Here is a 27,478-nt window from a genome sequence, read left to right on the forward strand (position 1 = left end):
AGGCACAATTGTGTCACTGTCCCTCCAGTTCTGCAGGGTGTAACAGGACAGGGCAGGATCAGAGGTTTGCTCCATGCACTTGCTATTAAATTATTTTAGGAATAGTCTTACTTGTATCTCACAAGTCTTGTATCTCTGCTCCCAGCTCATTTCTTGGCCAGTTTACCCTGAAACCCATGGGCCTGAGCCCATGTCAGGAGTCTGTCTCTGGGCCCTAATGACCACATGGCCACTCCCCCTTTTCATTCAGCTCTTCTGACTCAGCTCTCTAATGTGAGATTAAAATCTGTTCCATGTGTTGCACTGTAGGTCTTGTGAGGGTTTCACAGACACACACCACGAATGCCCTGCAGCACCCCCAGCGCTGGGACAAGTGACAGGTCTTACAGCAACCCTGACAATTCACATGGCTTCTCTGCCTTCCAAGCTGGGTTCCTGACACAGACTTTAAGAATGTGTTTCCTCTGTAGGCTCAACAAATGCCTGAAAGCCGCTGGCAAGCCAAGGGGAACAGCTGCCTCCCTTCAGAGCTGAAATTCTTTCACCACCACCCCCAAAACCAAGCACAGGAGCGTTCTCATTACTAGAGAGGATAAGTGTTTGTGCTGAAAGAAAAATGTAAATTGCTTTAAAAATGCCAAATTAGCACAAGTGACCCACAACCAGAAAGGCAAAAAATTCTCCAGTGGAGATTTAAAGGCAGTTGAATGTCTCAGCAAATTAGCTCTGAGGCTGTCCTGATGACAAAGCTCTTCTTGCACTTGGGCTATGATCCCTATAAACCAGTTGTTGTTCCAAAGCGTTTCTGATTAATTTTGCTCTACTGCTGAGGAAAAAATGCAAAATGTCACCATCATAAAACTGCCACATGTGTCTGTTGGCTCAAGTCACACAGAGCTTTCAGGGGACAAATGTCTCCCTCATGCTCCCAGCTTTGCCCATGTGCTGCAAACCAGTCCTTGGCATTTCTGTCGAGCCCTGAGTGGCTGTTGAGCCACAGTAACAATCCCGCTGCACTCAGAGGAGGTTCTGTGACACAGCCCCAGAGAGGTAAGAGACAGGCAGGGGTGGTGTCACAGCACAGCAAACCCAGCAGCAAAGCTTCTGCTCCAGACCACAGGCAGGCCAGAAGATGACACGAAGCCTCACCCAGCACAGCCCAGGGAGTCAGGGCACATGTCCACAAAAAAATTAAACATTTCAAACTGGCTGGCTTTGGGCTGGATGGGTGGTGCCTGCCTGTGCTTCAGACACATCAGTCACATGCTGTCCCCTTCCAGCTGGCACTGGGATAAGTGACCCTGACTATGACACCACTGGACAGCACACATCACACCCCCAGCCCGACCACAGCCAGGGACAGTGCCAAGGATCACTCCTCTCCAGCTGTCACCCCAGACAACCTGCACCCAAGCCTCCGAGGAGGGAAAATTCCTTCTTGCACAGGTCTGTGAGCCATCATAAGCACCTGTGTAGGTGTCAAGTCCTACTTGATTTTCCTTTCTCTAGTCAGTAAGGACTCTGTTTTCTCCCATGTGCACTCAGATAGAAACCCAGCAGCTCAGAATCGCTTTCCATGGAATATTACAGACCTAAAGTATACAAAGTGTGGGCAGCAGGTCAGGGGAGGTGTTTCTGCGCCACTGCTCAGGTGAGACTCCACCTACAGAACTGCCTCCAGCCCTGCATCCCAGTACAGGAAAGACCTGGAGCTGCCAGACAGAGTGCAGAGGAGGCCATGGAGCTGTTCTGAGTGCTGGAGCCCCTCTGCTCTGGAGCCAGGCTGGGAGAGCTGGGGGTGCTCACCTGGAGAGGAGAAGCTCCAGGGAGAGCTCAGAGCCCCTGCCAGGACCTAAAGGGGCTCCAGGAGAGCTGGAGAGGGACTGGGGACAAGGATGGAGGGACAGGACAGGGAATGGCTCCCACTGCCAGAGGGCAGGGATGGATGGGACATTGTGAATTAGGAATTGTTCCCTGTGAGGGTGGGCAGGCCCTGGCACAGGGTGCCCAGAGCAGCTGGGGCTGCCCCTGGATCCCTGGCAGTGCCCAAGGCCAGGCTGGACAGGGCTTGGAGCAGCCTGGGAGAGTGGGAGGTGTCCCTGCCCATGGCAGGGGTGGACTGGATGGGCTTTAAGGTCACTTCCAGCCCAGACCAGTCTGGGATTCTGTGATTATCAATCTGTCATGAGATCAGTACTAAAAGCACCCTGTGCACATACCAGAAAACACCCCACCCACAGAACACAGTTACAGGCACAATGTAGAAACATAGCATGCACAGACAGAGACAGAACCTTGGTAGCACTGACTGCAGTAGAGGCTCTCTGGGAACAGCACTCCATGTCTCCAAAAGCTGAAAAATGGTAGTTGTTCCCTTTATTAAAATACTCCCTATAAGGAGAAAAGCAGGACCAAGGCTCCAAAGAGAAGCATGGAGCCTTGTTCCTTTCTAAAAATGAATCCTGATGAATACATGACCTTCTGATGACTCCCTTCTTCCTAACAAACTGGCTTCACAGAAAGAATGTGAATATACATTTGAAGCATATACTAGCAGAAACAGCATGGGGAAGATGTAAACCTCAGAACTTCCATCAGAAACCTGCATTTACCAGTTATTTTCATCCAGGCAGGAGACAGCAATAAATTGATTGATAAAGTCAAGCACAAGAAAGATGTGGACCTGCTGGAACCAGTCCAGAGGAGGCTTTGGAGGTGCTCTGAGGCCTGGAGACTCTCTGTTATGGAGACAGGCTGGGAGAGCTGGGGGTGCTCAGCCTGGAGAAGAGTAGGCTCTGAGGAGGAGACCTTATTGAGGCATTTCAGTGTCTAAAGAAGGCTTGTAAAATAGAGAGTTTTTACACTGGCAGACAGAGGCAGAACAAGGGGGGACACTGTTAGACTGAAAGAGGAGAGATTTATGTTTGATATTTGAAAGAAATTCTTCTCTCTGAGCATGGTGAGGCCCTGGCACAGGGTGCCCAGAGCAGCTGGGGCTGCCCCTGGATCCCTGGCAGTGCCCAAGGGCAGGCTGGATGGGGCTGGGAGCAGCCTGGGGCAGTGGGAGGTGTCTCTGCCATAGCAGGGGGTGGGACTGGATGAGCTTTAAGGTCAGTTCCAACCTAAGCCAGTCAGGGATTCTACAAATGCAACTTTTCAAACTCTGAAAATCTCCAGTGAGCACCTTGATGAACTTTAATGAAAATGCAAATAAAGATTTGTTGACTGAGGCTGAATTATTCTCAGTTGCCCAGAGGAGAGGGATACATGAATCCCGCTGAACTTAGTGGGAGCTGGGTTCCTCCTGTCCAAGACACCACCAAAATATTCACATAAAGTAAAAATCCTATCGGTAAGAAGTTTGTACATTCTTCACACTCAGAGGAAAGCCCTAAAGGACATTTAGCAGGTCCCTCTAATGCCTGGGTGACCCCGCCTGCTGTGGCACAGCTCCAGGGCCCAGCCCAGAGGTGGCACTGCCAATGTGCCACCCAGAATGCACTTCTAGAACTGCCCAGCTGTGCTCCACCAGCATCCCCAGTGCAGGCAGAAATGCCCCACTGTCCCCATCCAGGGGAGCAGAGAGCAGGACACAGGATGTGGAGGTGTGAACTGCTCTCAACACACCAGCCAGAGCTCCCAATGGAGTGGGCAGCTCACAAGTTCAGGTCTGCTCGCTGTCCCTGGTGCCCTGAGCATGCTCTGACCTGTGGAGAACGCTTTCCCCTCTGTCTTTTTCTCCTCATTCTTGTCTCATCTTTCCTTCCTCACTACCCGTTAGGTGATGTGTTTACAGCAGCATCCATCACCATGGCATCCAAGGAAGACAGAAAGCTCCCAAAGGCCAAATTTCCTTCCCAACCTTGTCATTTTGCTGTTGCATTTCAATTATTTTCCTGACAACAGGCTAGGGAGGCTGAAGCTGGCTGGAGCAGGCAGTGAGCAAGGAGCAGAGCTGCTGTTACTGCACACATCTGCTGTTCCCCAATGGCAGCTTGGAAAGGTACAGACTCACAGCTCTTGTCCCAGTGTGCTCTCAGTGTGCCTTAGCCATGAGGAAAGTTTCCTATAAAAGCCCAGGGGTCTGTGGAAGAGCCTGACAGAATCTTATTCCCTCTTTAACTTCCAAAACCCATTAACTTCTCCCTCTTATAACTGCCCTAGCTGGGAAGTACTTTGGAACTAAACTCTCGAGCGGAGGAGCAGGTGCTGGGGCAGCCCTGGGCAGTGTCCCCATGCCCTGCCAGCTCTGCAGTGTGGGCCCTGCCTTGGTGGCTCCTCGGGTGAAACCGTGGGCAGGTGAGCCCAGCCGGACAGCGGTGGCTTTCTGCAGCCACAGGGAATTTCCTGGAAGAGCAGCACAGCGAGCCCAGTCCTGGATGGCGCCTCACTGCAGGACTCCCTCTCCTTGGCTGGAACTCCTCCATCCCAACAGCAAGTTCAAAAAATAACGTAATGAAAACAGGCTTCTTTTTTACATTTTTTTTCTTTTTTTTTTTTTCCATTGCTCATTTTACTTTTCTGAGCTACTGCATACGGAGCCGAGTCTTTATTTTGGCTGCTGTCCTTCTGCAATATTGTTACCCGCGCGCAGAGGAAAAGCCCTCTGGAGATTTCCAATCCAAACAGGCCCTTGTTTTATCTACAACTATTTGAGTACATGACCTCAGATAACCCCATGGCCAACTGTGTGCCAAATTCAAACTGCAGCCATGGGAACTTTAAATACAGAGAAGATTTTCCAGCTTCCCTCCGAAGGGAAGGTGCTGAGTGTCTTGCTCTGCTTGGGCTGATGGGGCTGGGGAGCCCGGCTGTGCCCGCGGGGGCCCGGCCGCGGTGGCACCACCGTGCCACAGATTCACCTCTGCCCAGGAGGCTGCACACACAACTGACCCTGCTACACACACAGGCACTGTCCCCTCCTCTTCTCAGGGCTCTGCAACGGCTTCGGATTACTGGAAAGACAAACAGCTGCACTTGGGCCAGCAGTCTCATCTGTAAGGCTGTGTTTGGATTCCTCCGGACAGGGGAGTTTTTCATCTTCATTAGCTGCTGTTCACAGCCACATCCGCCATTATTCACTGGGTCAGAGCCTCCTGCTCTCTACTGCTGCTTACGAATCTAAATAAATCAATTAATCTGGTACTTTGAATGAAATTCAGAAGAATTTGGCAGCCAGTATTTCACAGACAAAAAGTGCATGTGTGTGCCTCACTCTGCAAGTCCTTGGAAACAGAAGCTCAGAGAATTTAAGCACCAGATTCAGGGATGAGAATTTTTCACAGCAGCACCTATTTTGCTTTTTCTCCCCAGATCAATACTTCCTCATGTATGCATTAATGTGAAGGAGGAGAATCACAGAATCCCAGACTGGTTTGGGTGGGAAAGGACTTTAAAGCTCATCCAGTCCCACCCCTTGCCATGGGCAGGGACATCTTCCACAGTCCCAGGCTGCTCCAAGCCCTGTCCAACCTGGCCTGGGGATCCAGGGACAGCCACAGCTTCTCTGGGCACTCTGTGCCAGGGCCTCCCCACCCTCACAGAGAAGAATTTCATCCTCATATCCCACCTAACCCTGCCCTCCTTCAGCTTAAGGCCATTTCCCATTGTTCCAACACTACATGCACTTGTGAAAAGTCTCCATCCAGAGAATGAATCCTAGAGCTGAATGCAAGCACAGAGGAAAATAATCTGAGCTCCAGGAACAGCATAGGAATTTGGTCTTGACAATCTCCGGATCAGTTTCTGACACTGTCACACTGAACACATGCCCACTTTATTTCCCATCAGGAACCAACCCCGCCAGCAGGGCACGGCCGGCGACCCCGGGGGTGGCTCTGCTTCTCCTCACTGGGGTTGTTGTGCCTGTGGGATGGGGCACCGACCCCACGGGCTGGGCTGAGGACCGCAGCTCATTTCACAAGTGGCTCCCCCAGCCACCACCACTCGCTTCCCAGGGCCTGCCAGGCTTCCAGGCACCCAGGCTTGCCAGGACACCCAGGGTTCCTGGGGCCCAGCACAGAAACACAGAGCTTTAAATAAACATTTTTGCAGAGGCAGTGTCCCATGGGGTGGGAGAGAGGATGAAACCCCAGGAATCACTTTTGCCCCCAGAGCAGCCTCAATGCTCTGGAGCAAGTCTGGGTCTGGTACCCTGCTGCCAGGGAGGCTGATCACACCCACCCGGGGCAGTTTTTGGCAGTATGCAACTATCCATTCACGTGCATTATCCAGAGACCTTTGCATTTCAAGGCTATTGTTATTTTGATCTTTACAACCTCTGGAAAAAATGAGTTCAATTAAGTGTCATCGTTAGGAATTTGCATAAGGTCACTTCAAGGCTTCCTGCATTTCCTCTGGTTCAGATCTCAGTGCTCTTGGTGTTTCCCCTCCTCACTTATAACCCCACTGCTGTAGGGCATTCCAAGTAAATCATCCACCACCAGTTTCCTCTCTTCAGCAACGTGCCTCGAGTTTTTCATTCAGGCTAAATGAAGCTTCAACTGCTTATACAGCAGCAGCCCAGTTAAAGGCACAGCATCACCTGCAGAGAGGGCAGCTTTCCCCTCAATTTAAAAAAAAAATAAGAATCCATTAATTTGGATTCCATTAGTGGGAGGAAAGATTTAGTTGCATTTGGCAGCACAAGTGCAAGCAATGAACCAATTCTTACATATTCTGTGGCAAATTCATTTGTGAAGCACGAAGAGCCCTTTTCACTTGGAATAATGGAGAAGCACCCTTGGAAACTGTGAGCTGTGCTCAACCACGGCAGAGATGCAGCGAGGGGCACGAGCTCCGTGCTGCTCCACACGCTGGGGTGTCAGGACACAGGGATAAGCACCCACTTAACTCTGAGCTGCAGCTCAAATTTCAGCTAATCACATTTTGAACTGCCAGGAGGGTCCAAAATGAATGGGTATCACCAGGGTAGGGCTGATTCCCCAGCCCCAAGGCTGGGGCTTCAGGTCCTGAGCCAGGGGCAGGCAGTGCTGGAGCTGGGGGCTCCCGGAGAGCCCTGCAGGCACCGGCCACGCTGTCCCTGTTTGGCTGGGGCCAGGCACCAGAGGCTGGGGCTGGCCAGAGTGCCCTGAGCTCTGGGCTCGCAGGGTTCCAGCCAGCACAAGCCTGTGCTGACCCAGTGCAGACAGAGCCCTCCTGCCCCCTCCCCTCCCTGCACATCTGGGCAGCTGCAGAGAGAGCCAGACTGGGGAGCTGAGCTGGGATAAAATTAACCATCTGGTTTTGACAGGCCCGTTTCAACTGGGATCAGTTCCCTCATCCTGTGGCCCTGCAGTTAAACGAGCACTAGTGCTGGGATGAGGGGAGTGAGAGAGGGACAGGGGCAGGAAGCAGAGGCCCGGCTCCATCCGGCTGCACTGGCTGCCTGCACCGACTTAAAATTGTCATGAAATCCTGGCAGAAACATCCCAGTCCCATTTCCAACAGACACTGAGGGACCATCCAGTGTTCTTCTGGCTTTGCAAATGGCTTGTAGGAGCTGGGCCCACCAAGACCATTCACACTCCTAACTGCACCCATAAACATCACTGCACCATCACTGCACCCTGGGGACGGGTGAATCTTGTCCTGTCTCTGACACAGACTCTGGCTTAAGTTTTCAAAGCCTTTCATATTTTTCCAAAAGGGTATTTTCAACATAAAACACAATAATGCCTCAAACTAGTGGGGATCTTTCCACCTAACCTTTTCCTTCTATTTATTCCACGTCGTCTACTGACACAGCTATCTCTCTCCTGCTAAGCAACCGGCTCTGTACGCATGGATGACTCTTTGCAACTGAAAAAATAACTTGACTGATGCGGCTTAGGTAGGAGAATCTGAGTGTGTGCATTCCTTCTGCGGCTGGCCCCAGGAAAAGGACACCCTGCCACTTCCAAACCTGGGAGGTCTTTGAGAGCTTGGCAGCAGTCCCCTGGGAGGCCCGTCATTAGCCATTTCAAACTGGCTGTAGCGCAGCGCTGAATGGGAGCCCCGGACAAAGCCCCGCGGAGCTATCCGTCAGGAAAGGCTCCCGGGCCTGGCAGGGGCTGTTAACAGTAACAATGATGGCAATATAGCTGGGATTTTCAGGGGTGGGGACTTCAAAGAAGCCCTAAAGAAGTATTTTTCATTAAGGAGTAAGAAAGCAGCTGAGTATTGCTTTTGGCACTAAAGCTGAATATGAATGTTACTGCGGTAAGTCACAGATCAGCGACAGCATAAATTGGCACTGATTTAAATATGCATGAGCTGCCTTTCAGTGTTTCTCCCATTCCATCGGGGCTGCAGAACCTGGGGAAACGAGCAGCCCTTGGACCTTCCCCCACGGACCCTGGGATGCTCCAGTGCTTATGAACACCAAGGAGCAGCCAGCAAGCCCCTGAACAGTGATCGTGAGGTGCCACTGCTCTGACCACATATCAACAGCACACTGGGGTGTCAGCTCAGGGCCCCAGCCTGAGCCCCGGCCAGCCACAGCCTCCCCACAGCCTCCCCCAGCTCAAACTGGGAGTGAGCCTGGGTCTCTCTGGGCAGGAATCACAGGGACACCGTGGCTGCAGGCAGGAGAGCAGGAGGGGTTGTCGGTCCACAGAGGATTTTCTGCGTTTAAACTCCAAATCTGTGATTCCTTGGGGGTGAAAAAGAAGATGATCATAAGGAAAAGCATCAGAGGAATATCATGAAACACTTCTGTGACAGCAAGTCCTTCTCCTAACGCTGAAGATTTACTGATTACTCTGCAGTTTCTGCACGGACCATGATGATGGCCTGGGAACAGGAGTGCACTGATAACAGCCTCGAGTTGTGCTGAGGAGTTTCGGATTAGAGATCAGACAGAAAGGTCAGGCACTGGAACAGGCTGCCCAGCCTAGAGGGATTTAAGATCTGCATCAATGTGGCACTGGGGAACATAGTTGGGGGAATGGTTGGATTTGATCTTGGAGGACTTTTCCAACTTTAATTATTCTGTGCTTCCATGATAAAACCATCACAAGCCTATTCTGTCAGCAGCCATAGGGGCAAGGGAACGGAAGGGTTCGCCAGAGCCAGCCCTCACACCCTCCTCTCAGGTGACCCGTTGGCTTTGCCAGGCTGGGTTTAGGAGCCCTGTGCAGCTCAGGAACCCCGTCCCACTGTAACCACCTGTGGCTTGTGTCCCTTTGAGCCAAGCCCAGGGCCAGCTTTTCCCCCTACGAGCCCAAGCCCAGAGCTATCATATCCAGCCAGCAGGGAGAAAGTGCCCACGGGGTTTGCGGCGCAGATTGACTTTCACACCTCGCTGGCCACACAGAAGAAACCCAATCTAAACAGCATAACTTTGCATAACCGATTATTTTCACTGGGGTAATCTGAGCCCGCCAGTAAATGCCAGTAAATGCGGCTGATCCAGGGAAGGCCCCGCTCGGGGGAGGAGCGGCCCCACAGCCGCGGGCAGCCGGAGCTGGCCAGGCCCAGCGAGGGAGGCCGCTCCTGCCTGTGGGTGGGTTTGCTCCTGAGAGCTGAGGCTCAACACTTCACCACAGGGCACTGTCTGCACGGAGGGAAGCACAAACAACTTCTGAGTGCCCAACTCCTTCGGACAGTCACAGACTGGAGTGTGCAAAGCCATGCAGAGAGAAGCAGGACAGTGAGGCAGGCCAGGGGGCAAGAGTTGTCTAGCTTTACTGGATGTCTTCTTAACTTTCTTTTCCACAATGTTCCAGATATTTTGAGAGGCTTCAGCTTTCAGGCTGACTCCCCAGTGACCTATTATCCTTGCACATTGATCACTCCATGCTGTCACCATTCACATGACTTTGTTTGTAGGGAACCATATTCCTCCTCTGACTCCTCCATCACCAACTTCCTTCTCTCCAACCACCAAGCTCATTTCTTCCTGCCAGGACCAAGCTCAGTGATCTCCCCTTCTTTAAAGTCTGTGAAGTTAGACTGTCAAATTAAAACCCCAACAGCTGCAGAGGTTACTGGTCCACCCACACCTTTGCAGGGCACCCAGCCAGGATCGGGCTGCTGGAGGTGGACAGTCCATACCATCAGTACACCTGAAGATATATCTTGTTCCTGAGATTCCTTGTGACTACAAGGTAGTGATCCAGCTGTGGATAGGAACTTCCATTTCAGCCAGATCAATCTCAACATCTGGCTGCCCATGTGCCCCCTTCCCAGGCATGAGCTGCAAATGTGAGGGATGGACAAGTAGGCAGGGGACAAGGGCTGTGGGACCACCCTCCTGGCTGCAGGACACCTTTAACCACAGCTTTTTAACGTGCAGTAACGAACATAAATCTGCCTGTGTTCATCTCAGACATCAGCCTCTCCCACTTCACTAAAATGCCTCAGCAGGGGTAGCTCTCCCAGATATCATCAAGAGAAAAGCTGAGCTGGGAATGGCAATAGAGAAGCTTTTGGGCATGAGACAAAACCAGGCTTTCACCTGCATCCTGTCCCAACACTTCCATGATTAAAAGGGTGATCAACTCAGACTGTGTGTCTTAAATTAGGACAAGTAAATCATCCAAATTCCCTTATCCAGAGAAAAGATAACGACTCACAAGGAGTGTGCCCTGGATGTTACATTTTCCACCTTTGCCAAAACTCCTACACTGCCATTTCTCCCTCTAAGCTCAGTCAGATCCTACCTTGGGCCTAGCTGCATTTCATCACAATAGCTGCAAAATATCCTCTTCATCAAGACTGACACAATGCATGAATTGAGAAACTCATTTAAAGGCTTTCTGTCTCTGTTTTGACCAGGATACTGCTGTGGCTCTCCCAGTTTCTGTGTCCCTGTTTCTGTGTAGTCCTTGGATGAGAGGGTTTGCACAAACACAAAATGGTCTCTTCTATCTAGCCACTCATTCAGACCAGAGGCACCTTGTGGGGACAAGGTCTTCCTTCCTGGAAAGGCCAGAGAACCCCACAGATGTTGCTGACCATCATCACCAGCTGGAAATGCCTTTACAGCAGTAGGTGCTGAAGACAGTCCTGTACCACATCTCACCAGGAGCCATGGACACACAGTTTTGGCACAGGGAGTCACCTCCTCCAATTAATACCATGAATAACAGATACAGGCTGATCAATGCCATAGGAAGTGACACAGTTTAATGACTAAGGGTCTTCAGATAAATGCAGCTGAGCAATTACAGATTTGGCAAACTCTACATGGAAACCAAGAAGGTGCAGCTCAGCCTGTGGTGTTTCCAAGGAAGGCTCCAAATATGCCTGGAGATCCCACATTCCTCCTCTGAAGGAACAAAGGTCTGCTGCTGGCACTGCTGTAGACCAGGGATGGCTGCAGAGCTGTGCAGTCCCCACAAAGCACATTGCAGGAGTTACTGTCATTTGCAACCACAGGGCAATGGTTTTTGTGCAGGATTCTCAGTGGGACTTGGGAAAACATTGGCCTGATACTGAGTTATCACAGTGCTGGAGCCCCTCTGCTCTGGAGCCAGGCTGGGAGAGCTGAGGGTGATCACCTGGAGAGGAGAAACTCCAAAAAGACCTCAGAGCCCCTTCCAGGACCTAAAGGGGCTCCAGGAGAGCTGGAGAGGGACTGGGGACAAGGGATGGAGGGACAGGACACAGGGAATGGCTTCCCACTGCCAGAGGGCAGGGATGGATGGAATATTGGGAATTAGGAATTGTTCCCTGGCAGGGTGGGCAGGCCCTGGCACAGGGTGCCCAGAGCAGCTGTGGCTGCCCCCGGATCCCTGGCAGTGCCCAAGGCCAGGCTGGACAGGGCTGGGAGCAGACTGGGAGAGTGGGAGGTGTCCCTCCCATGACAGGGATTGGGACTGCATGGGCTTTAAGGTCCTTGCACCCAAAGCATTCCATGGTCTTTGTGCTGCTCTGGTGAGTCCCTACTCCCATTCAAACACTGGGAACTGGCCAAGCCACCCTCACCATGACATACAAACAAAGAACATTATAAGGACACCAATGTTGAAAAGGAGGAGAAACTACAGAGTGCATAAAACATGGGAATTTTTGCTTCTTGACACAGTCAATACACTGAAATACGACATCAGGAGGCACAGGGGACTGGAAACCATCAGAACTTAAACTGGCTAAAAATCTCTTGTTTTCTCATGACATTTGAGAGAAACCATGGGGACAGTTTCCTCAGGACACATGGGAGTTAGAGCTGTGTCACTGCCTTCTCCAGAGAGTTCCTCCTTTTCCTTACAGTCACTCCATCACTGTCACCCGCTGACCCTTCATTACTTTCTCCCAGTGCACCAGCTTCTCTGCTGACCAACACACTTCATAGTCTGTCCAAACCCATGGGAGGAAGAAAAAGCCTTGTACAGGCTGTATAAAAGGACATTTACTCTGTACTACATTGTGTCCTCTTTTCTATGCTAGTCTAAATACAAGTGCTGTTTTCACTGCCAATCGTTGTTTGCTTGTGCTGTTTCCACTGGCTAAAACCAGCATTTTTCCAGCTCGTGTTGCCCTCCAGGAAAAACCACACATTCATACCTTTCTTGCATTTAGCACAGGACAACAAAACTGGTTCCCAGGAATAAGGATGGCTTCCTCAAAAGAAAACATTTGCTGTCAGCTGAGGTTTGACCTCTAATGGCTAATTTGGCATCATCATTTTGAGCACTGGAATACATAACACTGTGAAAAATTAACAGCTTCCCCCCCTCCCTGCTGAAGTTTAATTTCCGCCTGCAGCTTTGCAAGTGAAAATAAAAGAAATGAAATAAATACCCAAACCGAAACCTTGGGTACAGTCTCTCACATACATCCACAAAGAGAACCTCAAGACAAAGATCTGTAAGGGAAATTTCACTGGAAACCGAGCTTTTGCAGACACTGAGAAAGAAAGTCTGCAACATGAGACCGTCCTCCTTGAAGAAACACAGCTGATCCCAGCTCCGACTGCCACTGGGCTGTGTAAAACATAAACTTCACGCTAACCCTATGAAAATAGTCAACATGAGAGAGAGACAACAGTCTGCTCCGAGTTGCTGAAAGGGGAAAAAAACCTCTCAGGCTGTCATTCTCCCCTTGCTGTGACCTTCATGCTCCACTGAATTTCTGAAGATACTGAAATCTTGGCAGGGAAGTGTACAGTCTGTGGGAACCAGGCAGCGACGGCTGGGCTCGCTGCTGAGAATTAGGCCCAGTCGAGCCCTTTTTTGGGGGACTCTGAGTTTTATGTGGCCAACAGCACAGGGCTAAGCCAACTCCAGGCTGGGAATTTTACAGAATTGGTGCTGTGTGCACTCACGTATCATGTTGCAAAGCCATCACGGACAGAGTGCTGCCCTCCTGCCTGGCAACCACAAGCTGGGGTTTGCTCAGTATCTACAGGAATCTCCAGTACCTAAAGGGGTTCCAGGAGAGCTGGAGAAGGACCTGGGACAAGGAACTGGAGTAACAGGATACAGGGAATGGCTTCCCACTGCCAGAGGGCAGGGAGAGATGGGATATTGGGAAAAAATTCTTCCTTGTGTGTGGGAAGGCCCTGGCACAGGTGGCCCTGGCACAAAATGGGCTGCCCCTGGATCCCTGAAAGTGTCCAAGGCCAGGCTGGATGAGGCTTGGAGCACCCTGACATAGTGGAAGGTGTCCCATGGCAGGGGGGCTGGAACTAAATGAGCTTTAAGATCCCTTCTGACCCAAAGCATTCCCTGATCTTTGTGGTGCTTCGGGGTGTCTCCACCCCTTGCAAGTAACAGTGACCACTCACTATGAACTCTCACTATCATTTATAAACCATTGGAGGTTAGCAAATAAAAATCTTAACCAGAGACTGAAAAGAAGCGGAATTTGCCATGACAAATGATCCCAGAGTCTGATGGTATTTAATGACTGCCGTGTAGAGCCACTCCACACAAAGAGCTGGTCCCTCTCAGCGGGGCGCGGTGCCAGGGCAAGGAGCACTCGCCACTCAGCCAGCCCTGGACAAGTACCTCTGGAGGGCAATTTGCTCCCTCAACAGTGTCTGTCGAGGCAGAATAATACCAGCTGTGCTTCCTGGCTGGAGCCTCTGCAGCACAGGCTGCAGATTACATCGGAATTGCCAAGCCCAGGATAAACAAAAAGATTAAGAGGGCCTCACCCCTTGTGTTGAACAATCACACTCTGAAGCAAGAAATCACAGCCCACATCGTGGGCAGGCACTGGGCTGAGCCCGGGTTTGGGTGACTGGGGAGGAGTAAGCAGCTCACTCACACATCTGGGGAAACCACAGATGCTCTTAATCACAGGTTTTCCTGACCTGTAGGCGCTGACAAATTGCATCCTATGGATGAACCTTTTATTAAACCACAGAGGGTTTCCAAATGATATTCTCTTTCTCAGCATTCCCAAGTCATTGAAATCCAGCACACGTGACCTTCTAAATTCTTCATTTAGAGGGTGACACAGCACTTTTGAAAGAGATTTCAGGGCTGAAAGGAAGTAAATGGGGACATGATGTTGCATCAGTGGAGGGCAGCTCAAAAGCCGAACCAGGGGCTACGAGAACTGACATTTTTGAATTCTTTGATGATGTCTCAGCCCCACTGGAGCTGAAGATGATTTTTGTCCTGAGTGACTCCCAAGGCCAACCCCTTGCTGTCTGCTGGGGAAGAAACATCTCATGAAATATGTAGCCTTTAAATCTTACTGTTTTTTCTCTGCGCATGGAGAAGGACGGCTGGTATTTTAAAATGAAGGAAATGACTGTTGCTCAGGCCAGGAAAGGTGACCACAAAGCAAAATTGCCCTGGTTCCACTTCCATGCCATGCTGGAGCAGGAGATAGCTGCTCAGCTCACAACTGAGTGAGAAAGACGATGCCTGGCAGTTCTCATCATCGTCTGGACCGACAGAGCAACCCACATAAAAGGAAGAAAAAAGCCTGCTGATCAGATTGGTGTGACAGAGGCTCATGAGAGACTTGCACATTTTCAATCTAAATGACAGCTTGAGGGATCTATATTACTAATTATCAACTAATATTGCCCGAGTTCCCAGGCTGGCTTCAAAGGTTCTCGCAAAGTGCCCCAAGTACAGGGTTTCCATCTCATCATAAGGCTTTTTACTTTGTCCCTGCTAAATGGATTGCTCCATCCTGGGCTCCCTCTGCGTAAGTTAGCTTGCACATGATGAGCTTTGCAGCAATGAAATTCGTTACCTTAACCACAAAAAACCAGAAACATTTGCTACAACTGTTAGAATGCTTTTGCACCTAATTTAAAAAAAAAAAAAGGTGGTTTCCTCTCTTCCTCCCCGCCTACTCCTAATCCCATGCTAACACCTTTGTAAAAGCTGGGGTGAGTAGTTTGGAAACTGAAAGGGGGGGGGGGCACAAAAAAATACAAAAATATATCAGATCTCCAGACAATGAAATTGAGCAGCTATCTCTCATATCCTGCAGTGCTCAGGCTGAGGTCATAAGTTAAACAGGACATCAGAATAGTTGATGTAATTTGCTTATTTAGGATCAGAGCATTCAGTGACGTGCAAGAGACAACCTATTTGAAAGTGCAGATAATCCCCCTGTCAATGTGGGGCTGTTCAGATGCACAAACTGCAGCTGGAGCCTGGGATTTTTTTTCCCCCACACATTTATTTTTGCAGGGGATATAATTGCAATCATTTTTCCTTGCAGGAAAGCCTTGAAACCTCACCTGGGATCAGCCTCCTGTTGTGTAAGGTATTGTTCAAGCGGGGTCCCTGCCCCAGCCAGCTTAAAGGCTAAAGGGTCAAGTCAAACAGAGGGTGGGAAAGGAAGGAGAGGCCTGGGGGAGGTGGGGGTGGCACAGAGGCTCTGCAGGACCCGCGTCCCCCAGCCTGCTCCCCCCCATACTCGAGCAAAGCCTCAGACCCAAAACTGAGCTGAGCAGCAGCTACACTTTTCAGTAAAGACCAGCACAGCTTTTCTGCAGATGGACAGGCCCTCCTGGCTCCAAACCCAGCTGCAGAGCCTCACACCAGAGAGTGTTTTACAGCAGTTAGAAACCTTTAACCACGAGGTTCTTCCAGATTCCAGGAGGAATTTCTTGGTGAGCCCAAATAACGCTGAACACAGTTGTCCCTTCAAGCCATAGTGACAAACCCTTGTGATATAAAGATGTAAAGCTAACAACTTGCAGTGTTTATCTCCTCAGTTTATCACCATCCAAGCTGGGATTCCTCCCTGTCAGCAGCACTGCTCACTCCAAGCCTGCCAGCCCTGTGCCTCCACTGATCTGCTTGCACACCAGTGTTCTTTCACTGACACAAGTTGGCTGGGCGAGACACCTCAGCCATGGGAAGTGAAACGTCCTGGGCCCTTGGGCTCACCAAGCAGCCAGCGACAAGGCCCTGGCACAGTGGGAAGTTCAGAGGTGTGGCCCACACCTGCTTTGGGTAGACCTTCAACCACATGGCATGGAAAAGCAAGATGGCAAAAGTCACACCAGTCATTCAGGTAATGGATCCTGCCAAAACATGGCTGTTCTCAAGAGACAATTCATTCTCCTTTAAGAGACTGGAATGACATGGAGACAAGGAGTTCATGTTCTCCTGCTGTTCCACCAGGCCATACCCAAGTGTCACAGCAGGATGTCCCAAACAGGGACAGCACCAGGAAGGGTGGGAGACAATCACTGCTGGCCTGGGAGAAGAGCTGAATTTCACCCCACTATGAAATGACCCCGCTGTCAGCTGTCTTTGCCCATGGACTGGAGTCCATGCCTTCTTCAGCAGGTTTGGGTGGTTTTTCCTTCTTTAACTGCTGGTTCTGTGTTAGAATCTACTCCAAGCTGTGGAGAGCAGAGCATCACTGATCTCCTGGGTGAGTTGCACTGTGAGCTGACATTTAAGGCAGCCCACAACAGCCTCCAACAACTCCAGACATCTTCCTGACTACTGTAAGGGTTCAGCATGTTGAATTGATCATGTCTGAACACCCCAAACATTATTTCACACTGTCCCTTCCTGAAGGAAGTATTTCAGCTGTCTGAAAAGAAGAAAAATACAAGATACTCAAATGTGTACCGAGGTGACAGGTACATGACATTTGCATTTCAAATACAAGGAATGGGCTTGTAACATTTTAAGACTATGAAATGTAGAATTTCTATAGGGGTTTTTTGCATGTCACCAAAAATTAATCTTATTTTCACTCAGCCCCACTAAAATGTTCCTCACCAAAGGCACCACCAGGCCCACCTACAGCTACTCTGCAGGGGTGGCTTCACCAGGATCATCACCAAGTCCTTACAATGCGGCACTTGAGGAACACATGGAATGAAAAGGTCATTCCTGCACCATCACTGACACTTTCGGCAGCAGTCCCTGCTCCTGAAGCCTTTAACTGGAGCAATCAAGCTAAAGCCCAGCACAAGCGGGAGCAGAAATGCTGAGCAGCCCCTGGATGACACTCCCTAAGCACTTGCTGCTCTAGGTCAGACAGAGGTAGCCAGTGCTGGCCATTGTTTTAACAGAAGCAGTATTTTGGCAGGGTTGCAAAGCAAGCCCATTCTTTACATCTGGAAAAGAGAGCTCGTCCATCCCTGCTGAGGGAGGTGACAGAGGAAACGTATTTTCCAGCAGTCTTGGGTACAACATTGAATTGAGACCTATTTTTACCATGTGCTCTGCACTACACGCATTGTTATGACAACATTTGCTGCCATATTCACTCCAGTCATTTACAGAACAGAACCCAGGAGACAAAACAAGCCCCTGCTCCATGAGACAGAGGGAGCAGGCACGATGCCACATTGCTTCCTGTGACATGCAGCCAGGGCTGATGACACAGATAACCCATCCCTGCTTGTAGGTCAGGCCCAGCTCCGTGCAGGAGAGGGAGGAGAGGGGCCCAGCTCATGGGTCAGTACTGCCCATCCTCCTGCCTCGCACAGACACAGCAGTACTCGGCTCTTTCTGGAGCTCTGCTTGTGTGCCCACCATGCTCACCCACTGTAGGGGCAGCCAAAACTCTCTGTCACCCCTCAGCAAAGTGCTCTGCAAGGAGCAGTCTGGGAGCCACAAGGTCTGTGACCCAGCACCGGAGCAGCACAGACAGGCTGGCAAGCACAGCTCAGCAGTTTCAGGATCCAGCCTCCATCCTAATTAAGCCCAATTAGGTTTACAAAGAATGAGAATGTTTTAGGAAGGACGTATAAAAGAACTGCTGAGGTCTCTGTAGGCCATGTAGGCCCAGAGCATGCTCCTGAAGGCAGAAATTGCCTCTGTTGATGTGGGCTGTCAGTTTTCCAGAGTGCTGGAGGATGATCCTGCTGCCTGTGCACACAACCCTGGGAAGTGCAGTTGGGAGAGCTGGGATTCTCCCCCAGAGGATCAGCAGCACATCAGCCAAACCTGTGCTGTCTGCAGAGACAGCTGAGCAAAATCCACTCCAAAATGCCAAGGCCTTAAATGAAGGTAAATATGATTCAGAACAGGGAGAGGTTGGACAAATCAGCATCTTCCCATGCTGAGGGGTATAAAACATGCAGCTGTTCCACCACCACAATTTACAGGGAAGGCATTTCTTCTGGAAGTAAGAGAACACTTAGTATATATTCCTAGCCAGATTGATTACCCCTATTTATATTGTAAACTAAGACAGCATGTACTAAGCCCATAGAGTTAACCAGTTCCAGACCCCAGATCCTGGGTGAGGGGTCAGTTTTCCATTGTCTGCTGCACAGTCTCATGCATTTATTAGAGAGCACTGAGTTTCCTGCAGCATGGTTTTGTTTGTGTGTGTGTGTGTGTGTGTGTGTGTGTGTGTGTGTGTGTGCTTATTTTTGCGGTATTTCAACAACCATCAGGAGGAACACTACTATTTTATGGGATGTCAAGGAACTGGAGAATCCATGAGGTTTTTTAAAGGTTTGTTTAAAACAGCCAAGAAGCCAGCGTGCCACTGTAAATATATGTAATAATATATAATATATAAATAATATAACAACTGCAATCTGTTCTGGGACAATAAAACCACAGGACTGAAGGCAGTATCCCGTAGCTGAATATATCCATTTATCCTGCAGTAAGATGAACCCCTGTTCTGTGGATCTGACCTGCAGGGAGTTTCATCAGTCTCCTCTCACAGCCAACCTGCCCAGCTGGACAACTCTTATTTGCTTTCTAAGTTACAGATCCAGTTTCAACATCTGACAGCAGATATAAACAGAGGTTCAGGACACACTCTCTGGTGTGTCTGCTCCTACGCTACTTGTGCAATTCCACTGGGCCAGGAGACCCCAGATCTCCACCATGAGGCACTGAGCCAGACTCATTGGCTTGCTTATCCCTAAGAAAAAGCTGATTTTCTAACCAACTTGCTTCTTTTTCTCTCTATAGACACTGATAAGGTGAGAGATGTTGAAGTTCCGTGTTGGTTTTATAATGCAGTTTGGGAAGGGATAGGTTTCAGCGTGTTGCTGTAACAAATACAATAGTGAAATTGGAAGAGATGGTGATTTGAGCTAACACAATTAAAATTTAGTCTTAACAGCAATCCACAGATATCCTGTGCCAAACACAATCTGGAGCCATCAACTAGCATGGACATGAATTAACCTAATAACTTCTGAAAAAAAAAAAAGAAGTCCTATGAAAAAATCCTCCTATTAAAGTAATTAAGTGTTAACAGAATCACAGAGCGATAATTAAACATGGTTTATAATTAAAACAGCATGTGTCCTAGACAGAGAACACAGCAACAAAGAGAGTCCAACCATGACAGCTGATGCCAAAACACCGGCCAAGTAGCAAAAATCAGAAAAACAGGCGAGTTTCTAGCAAAGCTGCAGATGCAGAGCCTCTGATCCTCTGACTGAGCCCTCAGCACTGTGACGGATGTGACTGCACTCAGAACTCCTCACGGCTTTGCCAGGTGCTGCCAAAGTTCAAGCAGAACTCTTGGGAACCAAGAAGACACCAAGTGCAAGGCCCAGGACACCGAGGCAGCGCAGGGAGTGGTGAGCGAGCAGGAGCCGGGGCTGGAGCCAGCCTCGTCCTACCTGGCAGCGGCTGAAGATGTCACCCGGGGACACCTGCACGTTGAAGTGCTTCAGCACCTGCAGCGCTTGTTCCTTCGCCTTCTGGGAGCAGTTCACAGAGAAACACCTTCCTTCTCCCACCTGGGAGCGCAGCTGCAAACCAGAGACACCAGTGAGACCGAGTGTCAGGGCACCTGGGGCTGTTCTGGTGCTCTTGGCTTGGTTTGAATTCTGAATAATGCTTAGAGTTAGTGTGTGTTTACAGTCTGAATTCTGGTCTGAGCACCGTGATTGGTAACCTAACAGCCACTGCTGCAAGAGCTCTGACTCCTGAAGAATTGTGTGATTGTATGTGTATGAAACATGATTTAGGCTGGAGAAAGGGAGGCTCAGGGGGACCTTCTCACTCTCTACAACTCCCTGACAGGAAGGTCCAGCCAGGGGGGGTGGCCTCTTCTCCCAGCTAACAAGTGACAGAACAAGAGGAAATGGCCTCAAGAGGCTCCAAGGGAGGTTTAGATTGGATTTCAGGGAACATTTCTTCACAGAAAGGTGGTCAGGAATTGGAATGAGTTGTCTGGGGAGGTGTTGGAGTCATCTTTGGAAGCGTTCAAGAGTCATCTGGATGTGGCACTTGGAGACATGGTTTAGTGGGGACCATGGTGGTGATGCTGGGTTAACAGCTGGACTTGATCATCCTAAAGGTCTTTTCCAACCTTAACAATTCCATTATTCTATTCTATAAAATATACTCAAGTCCTGTCAACTCACATTTTGGTGAGGTGGTGCTGACAGGGGCAGCAAAAGGAAACTGACCTCAATCCCAGCTTTCTGAGGAAACTTGGCCAGATCCCACAGAGTGCGCCAAAGCACAGTGATGGAAACAATGTCCAGTGACCACTTCAAGCCCTCTGATTCACACAAACGTTTCACCTGGTGTTCCCTGGTGGCCAAGAAATTTGAAGGGGTTGATGTGGGCAGTCCCTCAATGTTTGTTCCACAGTCTGTAGAGAAGTGCATCTGTGAATGAGCACTGGAAGTCCCAGATACATCTTCATGACCATGCTAAGGACTCACAGGAGTGGGATCAGCTACACACAAGTAAAGGAGCCTGGCAGAGCCATCCTATCCTTGTGGAGGGCATCCAAAGGCAAGGGAACTGAGGGAATCAGAGTATTTCCCAGGAGTATTGTACCCTGGAAGCAGTTATTTTCCTTTTGCAATTCCTACACAGTACTTTGAAATTAGAGCTCTGCCAAACAAGAGGATTCTGGATTCCCTATTCCACCAGCTGTAGGCTCAAGGAACCTGCAGGGTGGCTGCACCTGCCTCATAGTGTCCTATTATAGGGAGGAGTTTTATTCCACACTCTGATTTTCCATAGGAAATCAGCAACCCCTACTCTGCAAATATTCTGACTGGCTGCCTGAGTAGCTGGGAGATTTTATGCTGACAGTTTGTGACAAAGAAATCCTGCACCCTAGTTCATGTGAACAGAACTCTGGCTCATGCAGAACAGTTTCACTCTTCCAAATGGATTTTTAGCCACTAAAAAATTGCATAGGACCTGCAACAGGACATCACAGCTCTCCAAGCACTGACTTGGCAGGCTCAGCAGTGCATTTTGAAGCATGTCTGTGAACAGCTCTGAACAGCTGGTGCTGAGGGCAAGATTGGCCTTTGCTTTGGCTTTTCTGTATAGCAACACAAAGCCTCTCCAACTTCCACCAGACCCATTCTTGGGGCCTTCCAATCTCCCCCTTCCAAGCCTGAAGAAATGTCCCTGAGGGCTGAAACTCTCTCAGTGTGGAGCCAGCCAGCAAGCAAGAATCTCTGGGATAAAAAGCACAGAAATTGAGCTGCCTTTCACCTGCCAGTGAGGCCAGACAGAAACACACTGTTCTGGATTGTTTGGCTTGACTTCCACCCCCACCCCCAATGGCAAGCAATTGCTCTCCCCACCAATACAGGACTGAATATAAGTATAAAAAAATATTTTGCCCCAAGCCTTGGTGGCTGAGAACAGCAAACCTCTGAAGACCCTAAATGTAGCTTTTAGTGGAGAAAACATGAAAAATCCAAGCCAGCTGTTGCATTCACATCTGACTTTTCCTCTTGTCTCCCCTGGACACCCCAGACCATGCAAGGATCAGTGCCAGAAACATGCCAGCAGCTTGGAACACTCACAGTCTGATATGGGAGTCCAGAGGTCAAAATGACTCTTCCTTCCTGTCGGGCAATCTGGAAAAAACAGTAAAAATCCAAATGAACAGGGGCTGAAGTTACACTGAGGTCAGGCTTGCAGTCACAGAAGAGAGGAGGTGAACTGGAGATATCGAGTGTTTCTCTCAGTGTCAGTCCACACCTGGCCAAGAGTTCCTGACAGCAACAGCAGCTCCAAGGTATGGCTCACCCCTTGTCCCCTCCCTGCCAATCCCTGCCTCATCTCCCATGTGCTGGAACAAGCTGCTGGTGTATCTGTACCACAGATGGCCCAGGGAACCATTCCACCTTGAAACAATCCTATACAAAAACAATCTTTTAATTTTTTCCCTTAACCCAGACTATTTCTATTTCCCCAGTCTGGGTCACAAAGAAGGAAACAGTTCTACTGCACAGGGGGAAAAGGAGAAAAAACCTAAGCAGGTAATTCTAGAAAAAAAAAATGTACCGTGAAATGTGTCTGCAAACTTCATACCTTTAACAAAACTACTCCTTAGAGAAGGAGGATGTTATTGTCCTGGCAACCCAACACACAGGAATTCTGCACCTTTCCAGGCTGCAGGGAACATGTCCCAAAGAGTTTATCACCTCCCGACTTGGAATCCTGAACTTTTGTCAGAGTCCTTCAAGTGGAAGGTCTGTGCTGAGTTCCCAGGGAGTCATCAGTGCCCTGCAGACCTTCCCCCGAGCTCGGGGACACTGCACAGGGGGCGCTGCCAGAGGGAGGCACTAACTCTGGAGCTGCAGGGGTGGAAGTGTGACTGACCTTCCTTCACATGACCGAATGACGCCCCTCCCTGCCACCCCTCACCCTCTGGAGGAGGGACAGAGACTCATGGCTGCAGCAATAGGAGGATTCACAAGGATTCCCATGTGAACCAGGACTCAGCTCTGATCTTGCTGACAAGAGATCAGTGCTTTGAAGTAGGCACAAGGTTATTTCGCTTCTCTGGCTTGGATTCTGTTAGAAGCCCTCATGTTTTTCACTGACTCCAGATGTGTGTCATGGAGGTCTCTCATCTGGTTCAGAGTGCAGCAGCTCTGTCTGGATCCCTCTCTACCCTTGGCAGGAAGACACATTTGGGACCAGAGTCCTGCTGCACTTCCCAGAGAGACACCAGCGAGCACAGCCAGGGAACACCAGACAAACCAACCACAACTTTTAAGCTCTGTCTTGGGTAGTCATTCTCTTAAGACTCACTGAACCTATGGCAACAGGAAGCACGGGGGAGAAGGCTCTGAAGGCCCTGTGCAGGCAGCTAAACAACCTGGTTTTTCCCTTTTTTCCTCTTCCTGAGCTTTCAGGTATCTGCTTCCCTCCTTTAGTTGTGAAGTCACTCTTTGGCTGAATGTTCTGCACTGAGAAAGTGATTGGCAACAACTTCTAAAACATCTTTCTACAGGCAAAATTACTGGATTTCTTTCAAAATCAACCCTCTCTCACTCAATAAAGGAAAAAAACCTCTAAGAGCCTTGAACGGGCAGCACAGACACCCCATGCAGTCCTGTGGTGGCTGAGCAGCCACCACAGCACCCTTGTGGCACGGTAGTGAGGGAGGTCTGGTAAGGCAACAGCAAAAGGTCACCACAGGGATTTGCCAGAAAGGGAGAAGGGATGTGAAATTCCTCCAGACCCATGTTTGCTTCAGGGTAAGTCTGAGGATTTCACAGCTGGAACACTCCATTCTGACTTTCTGCATCCAGGGTTAATTAGTTCAAGCTTGATAAATCCCCTTATCTAAATGGCTCTGCAGAGACAGGCAAAGAACATCAAATAAAAAGGAGAAAAGCAATAACTCTTCCAACATGTTTTTCTGCCTCTGGAACAACGACTGGGAGAAGCACACAGAGCCAGAAAAGCCATGTGATAGCACACATCTGACTGAGACCTCAGAGGGTATGTGCTGGAGAAAAGGGCACAATTCCTTCTTTTTCTGCAAAAGCAGCAAGGGAAGGCAGCACTGGGACCATGGCGGGGATGTGGGGTCAGGGATGCAAATGAGAGGAAAAGAACACCCAGGGCAGCATTTTGGCATGGGTGTCAGGGACCTGTGCTCTAGCCCAAGTGCTTCAGAGAGGGCATTGGCCTCAGTTTCACAATCTATTACAAAGATAATATCAACTTCCTCTGGAAAAGGCTCAGGCCTTCTGGATAGAAAGCACTCCCTAATCTGTTGGTATTACTGATTATCCCTTAACGTGTCTGTCTGTTCAGCCAACTTCCATCCTGCAGAAATGAATGAACCCACAGGAATTACTGTCAGAGAGACCTGGAAGGGCAACGACTCAGGAGAGAGGGCAGAGAGAGACCCTTTGTTTCCAAGCCAGCACGAGCAGCAGGATGATTCGTGACAATCTAAAGCGTCCTGAACCAAGGCCAAAGGAGGTTCCAAAAAACAGCAGCACAAGGCTGTGGATTTGTAAGTTAAACTTTGCCAAGTCTGTGTCAGACACATGTTGGGCAATGCCACATGTCCTTGGAGAGCCAAACTGCAGTAGAGGAAAAGCTGTGTTCCCCTTGCAGTGATCCTGAGCCTGGGCCAGCAAGGCCCCGCTTCAGACCAAAAGGGAGAGGACAGAAAGTGTCTGCCCCAGGATATGTGCTGGGAAAGCACCCAGACAAGGATCTGCTAGAGAAGGGGATCACAAAACCCAGTCCAAACCCAGAGGCCCTCCCTGTAATCCCAGGTTCTTTTAAAAGAGACAGTAAACCAAGAGCTTAACAGCTCTGAGCACACTCAGTCCAGCTCTCCCAGTATTGCAACCCTAATCTTCTCTTCAGCATTCCTGAAAAGTATAAATTGCACAGAGTTATCACATGGTTTTGTAACATGGCCTTAAATGTCACACCAAAACCATCCACCCAGTTTTCTCTGTGCAGATCCATTTGTATCAAGGTCTCCAATGAAAGACCTTATCCTCCTGCTGACCCAACATCAAAAGCCAAGTCTTGATCTTAAAAGCAACACAGCTCTTCATCTGCCCTCTCTGAATTTAGCTTCCCACCAGACTAAAAAGACCAGCAAACCTGGAGAATGTCGTCTACATCAAAAATATGGAAAAAGCCAGTCAAAGCTGTGACAAGATCCAAGATTAGATTCCCCCATTAGGTGAAGATCTGCTCACTGCAGGATTAAAATCCCTTTTGTGTCACCTGGCTCCAAATTAGTCTAGGGCAATTTAGATCTGGGTGCACAATGCTCTATCTGGCTCCTGAGATCCATCCAGCCTGGCCCTTCTCTGCAACTCGCTGGTTCACCTGGAGCTTTGGAGGATAGGTGTAACCTTGCAAGGGAATCTTCCACAACACAGGAGCCTCAGGAAGCCAGTTTTACCTGCCTTCTGGTTATTAGCATACTTCAAAAGATACCAGGTTTGCCTTAGCATCAGATTATCCTTAGAGATGAGGATGATTTTGAAGACCAAGAGCAAAGTCCATTAAAAAAATAAAGTAAACCAACCCAGAACACAACTGAAGCAGCTTTGAGATTCCACTGAGTCTCTTATTAAAAACCTAAGAGACTATGAACATTTTCTTAAAACCTTTTGCTCTGCCCCCAAAGTACAACATTGCAGGAGCTACTGTAGTCACTCAGGCTGCTGGATAATCCTGTAAGGTTGGTGTGAGAAGGATCCCACTGCTTTGCCTGATTCTCCAAAATTGCAGAGAAAATAGGAGCATCCACTTTTCCATCTTCTTCCAATTATCTGGAAAACCCAAAAGATAGGTTTAAGATTCTCTGCAAAGAGAAGTTTGCAGAAGACAAGATGGAATCATGGAATAGTTTAGTTTAGAAGGGATCTTGAAAAGGTAATCTTGTCCCAACTGCCCGGCAGTGAGCAGGGACATCTTCAACTGGGTCAGGCTGCTCAGAGCCTCCATCCAACCTGACCAGGAATTTTCCAGGAGTGGGGCATGAAAGACCTGGGTAGGAACACAACAGGCACAGGGCATAATTTTAAGTAAATAAACTTGTATTAATTGCAAATAAAATGTTGCTTGTAGGAGTAAGTGCAAAGGCAAAGGGTGGATCACCCAAAACTGGCACCTGCACACTCAGAACCTGCTGCATCCCAGAGATGGAATATCCACATTCTTTACCCCATGGATTGCCTGGAACTGGAGTCAGAGTCCCTAGGGAGGAATGGCTGGATGCACACAGCCCTTTTTCAGAGGCCACACAGCAGAGAGCCAGGCTTGGGCCAGCCTGGGCCACTGTGAAGCCCTGCAAAGGCCCTGCCTGAGGGGCAGTGAGCAGTGCTGCCAGGCAAAGACTGCTGGGGACAGCACATGGTGGGTCCCACCAGCTCTCAGTGCACAGGCTGCAAAAATTCTCAGATAAAGGAGCTTGTCCAGCACATCTGGAACTAATTCCAGCCCCAGCTGCAGACCTGCTGTGCCACATAGGTGTGTGCAGGTGCTACAGCAGGTAGGACAGCAGGGTAATATGGGAAAAACAGCATGGCCACCCCACTGAGTGAGAGGGCTTAATAAAACGACCCCCACTGCATCTGTAAGGACAGCCTGTGAGTTCTTTGCCTTTCACATGAGGACAGATTAAACCAGAGACATTTTCAGTATGAATTTCTACTGTTTTTTCATTTTTAAAGATTTTCTGTATCTGCACTTATGTCAGGCAACTTTAATCAGTCACTTCTCTGGTCAAGTCCTAATTAAATGGCATCATTAAATCAGAGACTGCAAGCTGGTAGCATCTCACAGCACATAAACAGAACCACAGAATCACAGAATCATTAAGGCTGGGAAAGACCTCCCAGGTCATCAAGTCCAACCACAAACCCAGTACTGCTAACTCCACCACTAAATCTGGTCAGTCAGAGAGGATCCAGTGGATTGTGGTGCCAGAGGTCCTGCTCTCACACCTCTCCAGATCTGGCATGACAAACTCACCATGACAAGTCCAAGATAAAATATTTAGTCAATAACAGCAACACAACACAAAGCATAACACAGGACAAGAGTTTCACATCCATGGGAATGGGGGTTGCCAAAACAATTCCTGTACCACATGCTAGCCTAAACAAAACAAATAACAAACAAGCAAACAAACAAAAATTATAAATCCATAACTACCCAAGCACAGCTGAGGAAGTTCTCAGGATTTTAAGCTTGATCCCAAATAACAGAGGGTGAAGGACCAGACCCATCTGCCCACCAATACTTGAAGCCACTTTAACAAAGAAAAGGAATGAGAACAATAAGGAACAAATGCCAGGTGCTGCAGGAGTTCTTGGCACAAGGAGAAGTGTAGTATGACTGATAAATCATTTGAGTGAAAAGACTTTAAT

At 49.3% G+C, this 27,478-nt stretch overlaps 1 protein-coding gene across 6 annotated transcripts in view; it reads right to left on the reverse strand.

Annotated features, from left to right (window-relative positions):
* The window catches only part of EXD3 (exonuclease 3'-5' domain containing 3), a 252,729-nt gene that overhangs the window by 97,336 nt on the left and 127,915 nt on the right, over positions 1-27,478 (reverse strand). For 5 of the 6 annotated variants that reach the window (XM_066562818.1, XM_066562821.1, XM_066562817.1 and 2 more), the window contains 2 exons: positions 22,133-22,186; positions 19,967-20,098 (listed from right to left, as the gene is read on the reverse strand). The exons of the other annotated variant lie outside the window; for it this stretch is intronic. In XM_066562818.1, the coding sequence (XP_066418915.1) occupies positions 19,967-20,098; positions 22,133-22,186 (186 nt within the window). The remainder of the gene's footprint in view (positions 1-19,966; positions 20,099-22,132; positions 22,187-27,478) is intronic. 6 annotated transcript variants of the gene reach the window in all.

This window comes from Molothrus aeneus, chromosome 19 (assembly GCF_037042795.1).
Source record: "Molothrus aeneus isolate 106 chromosome 19, BPBGC_Maene_1.0, whole genome shotgun sequence".
Classification (NCBI taxonomy): domain Eukaryota; kingdom Metazoa; phylum Chordata; class Aves; order Passeriformes; family Icteridae; genus Molothrus; species Molothrus aeneus.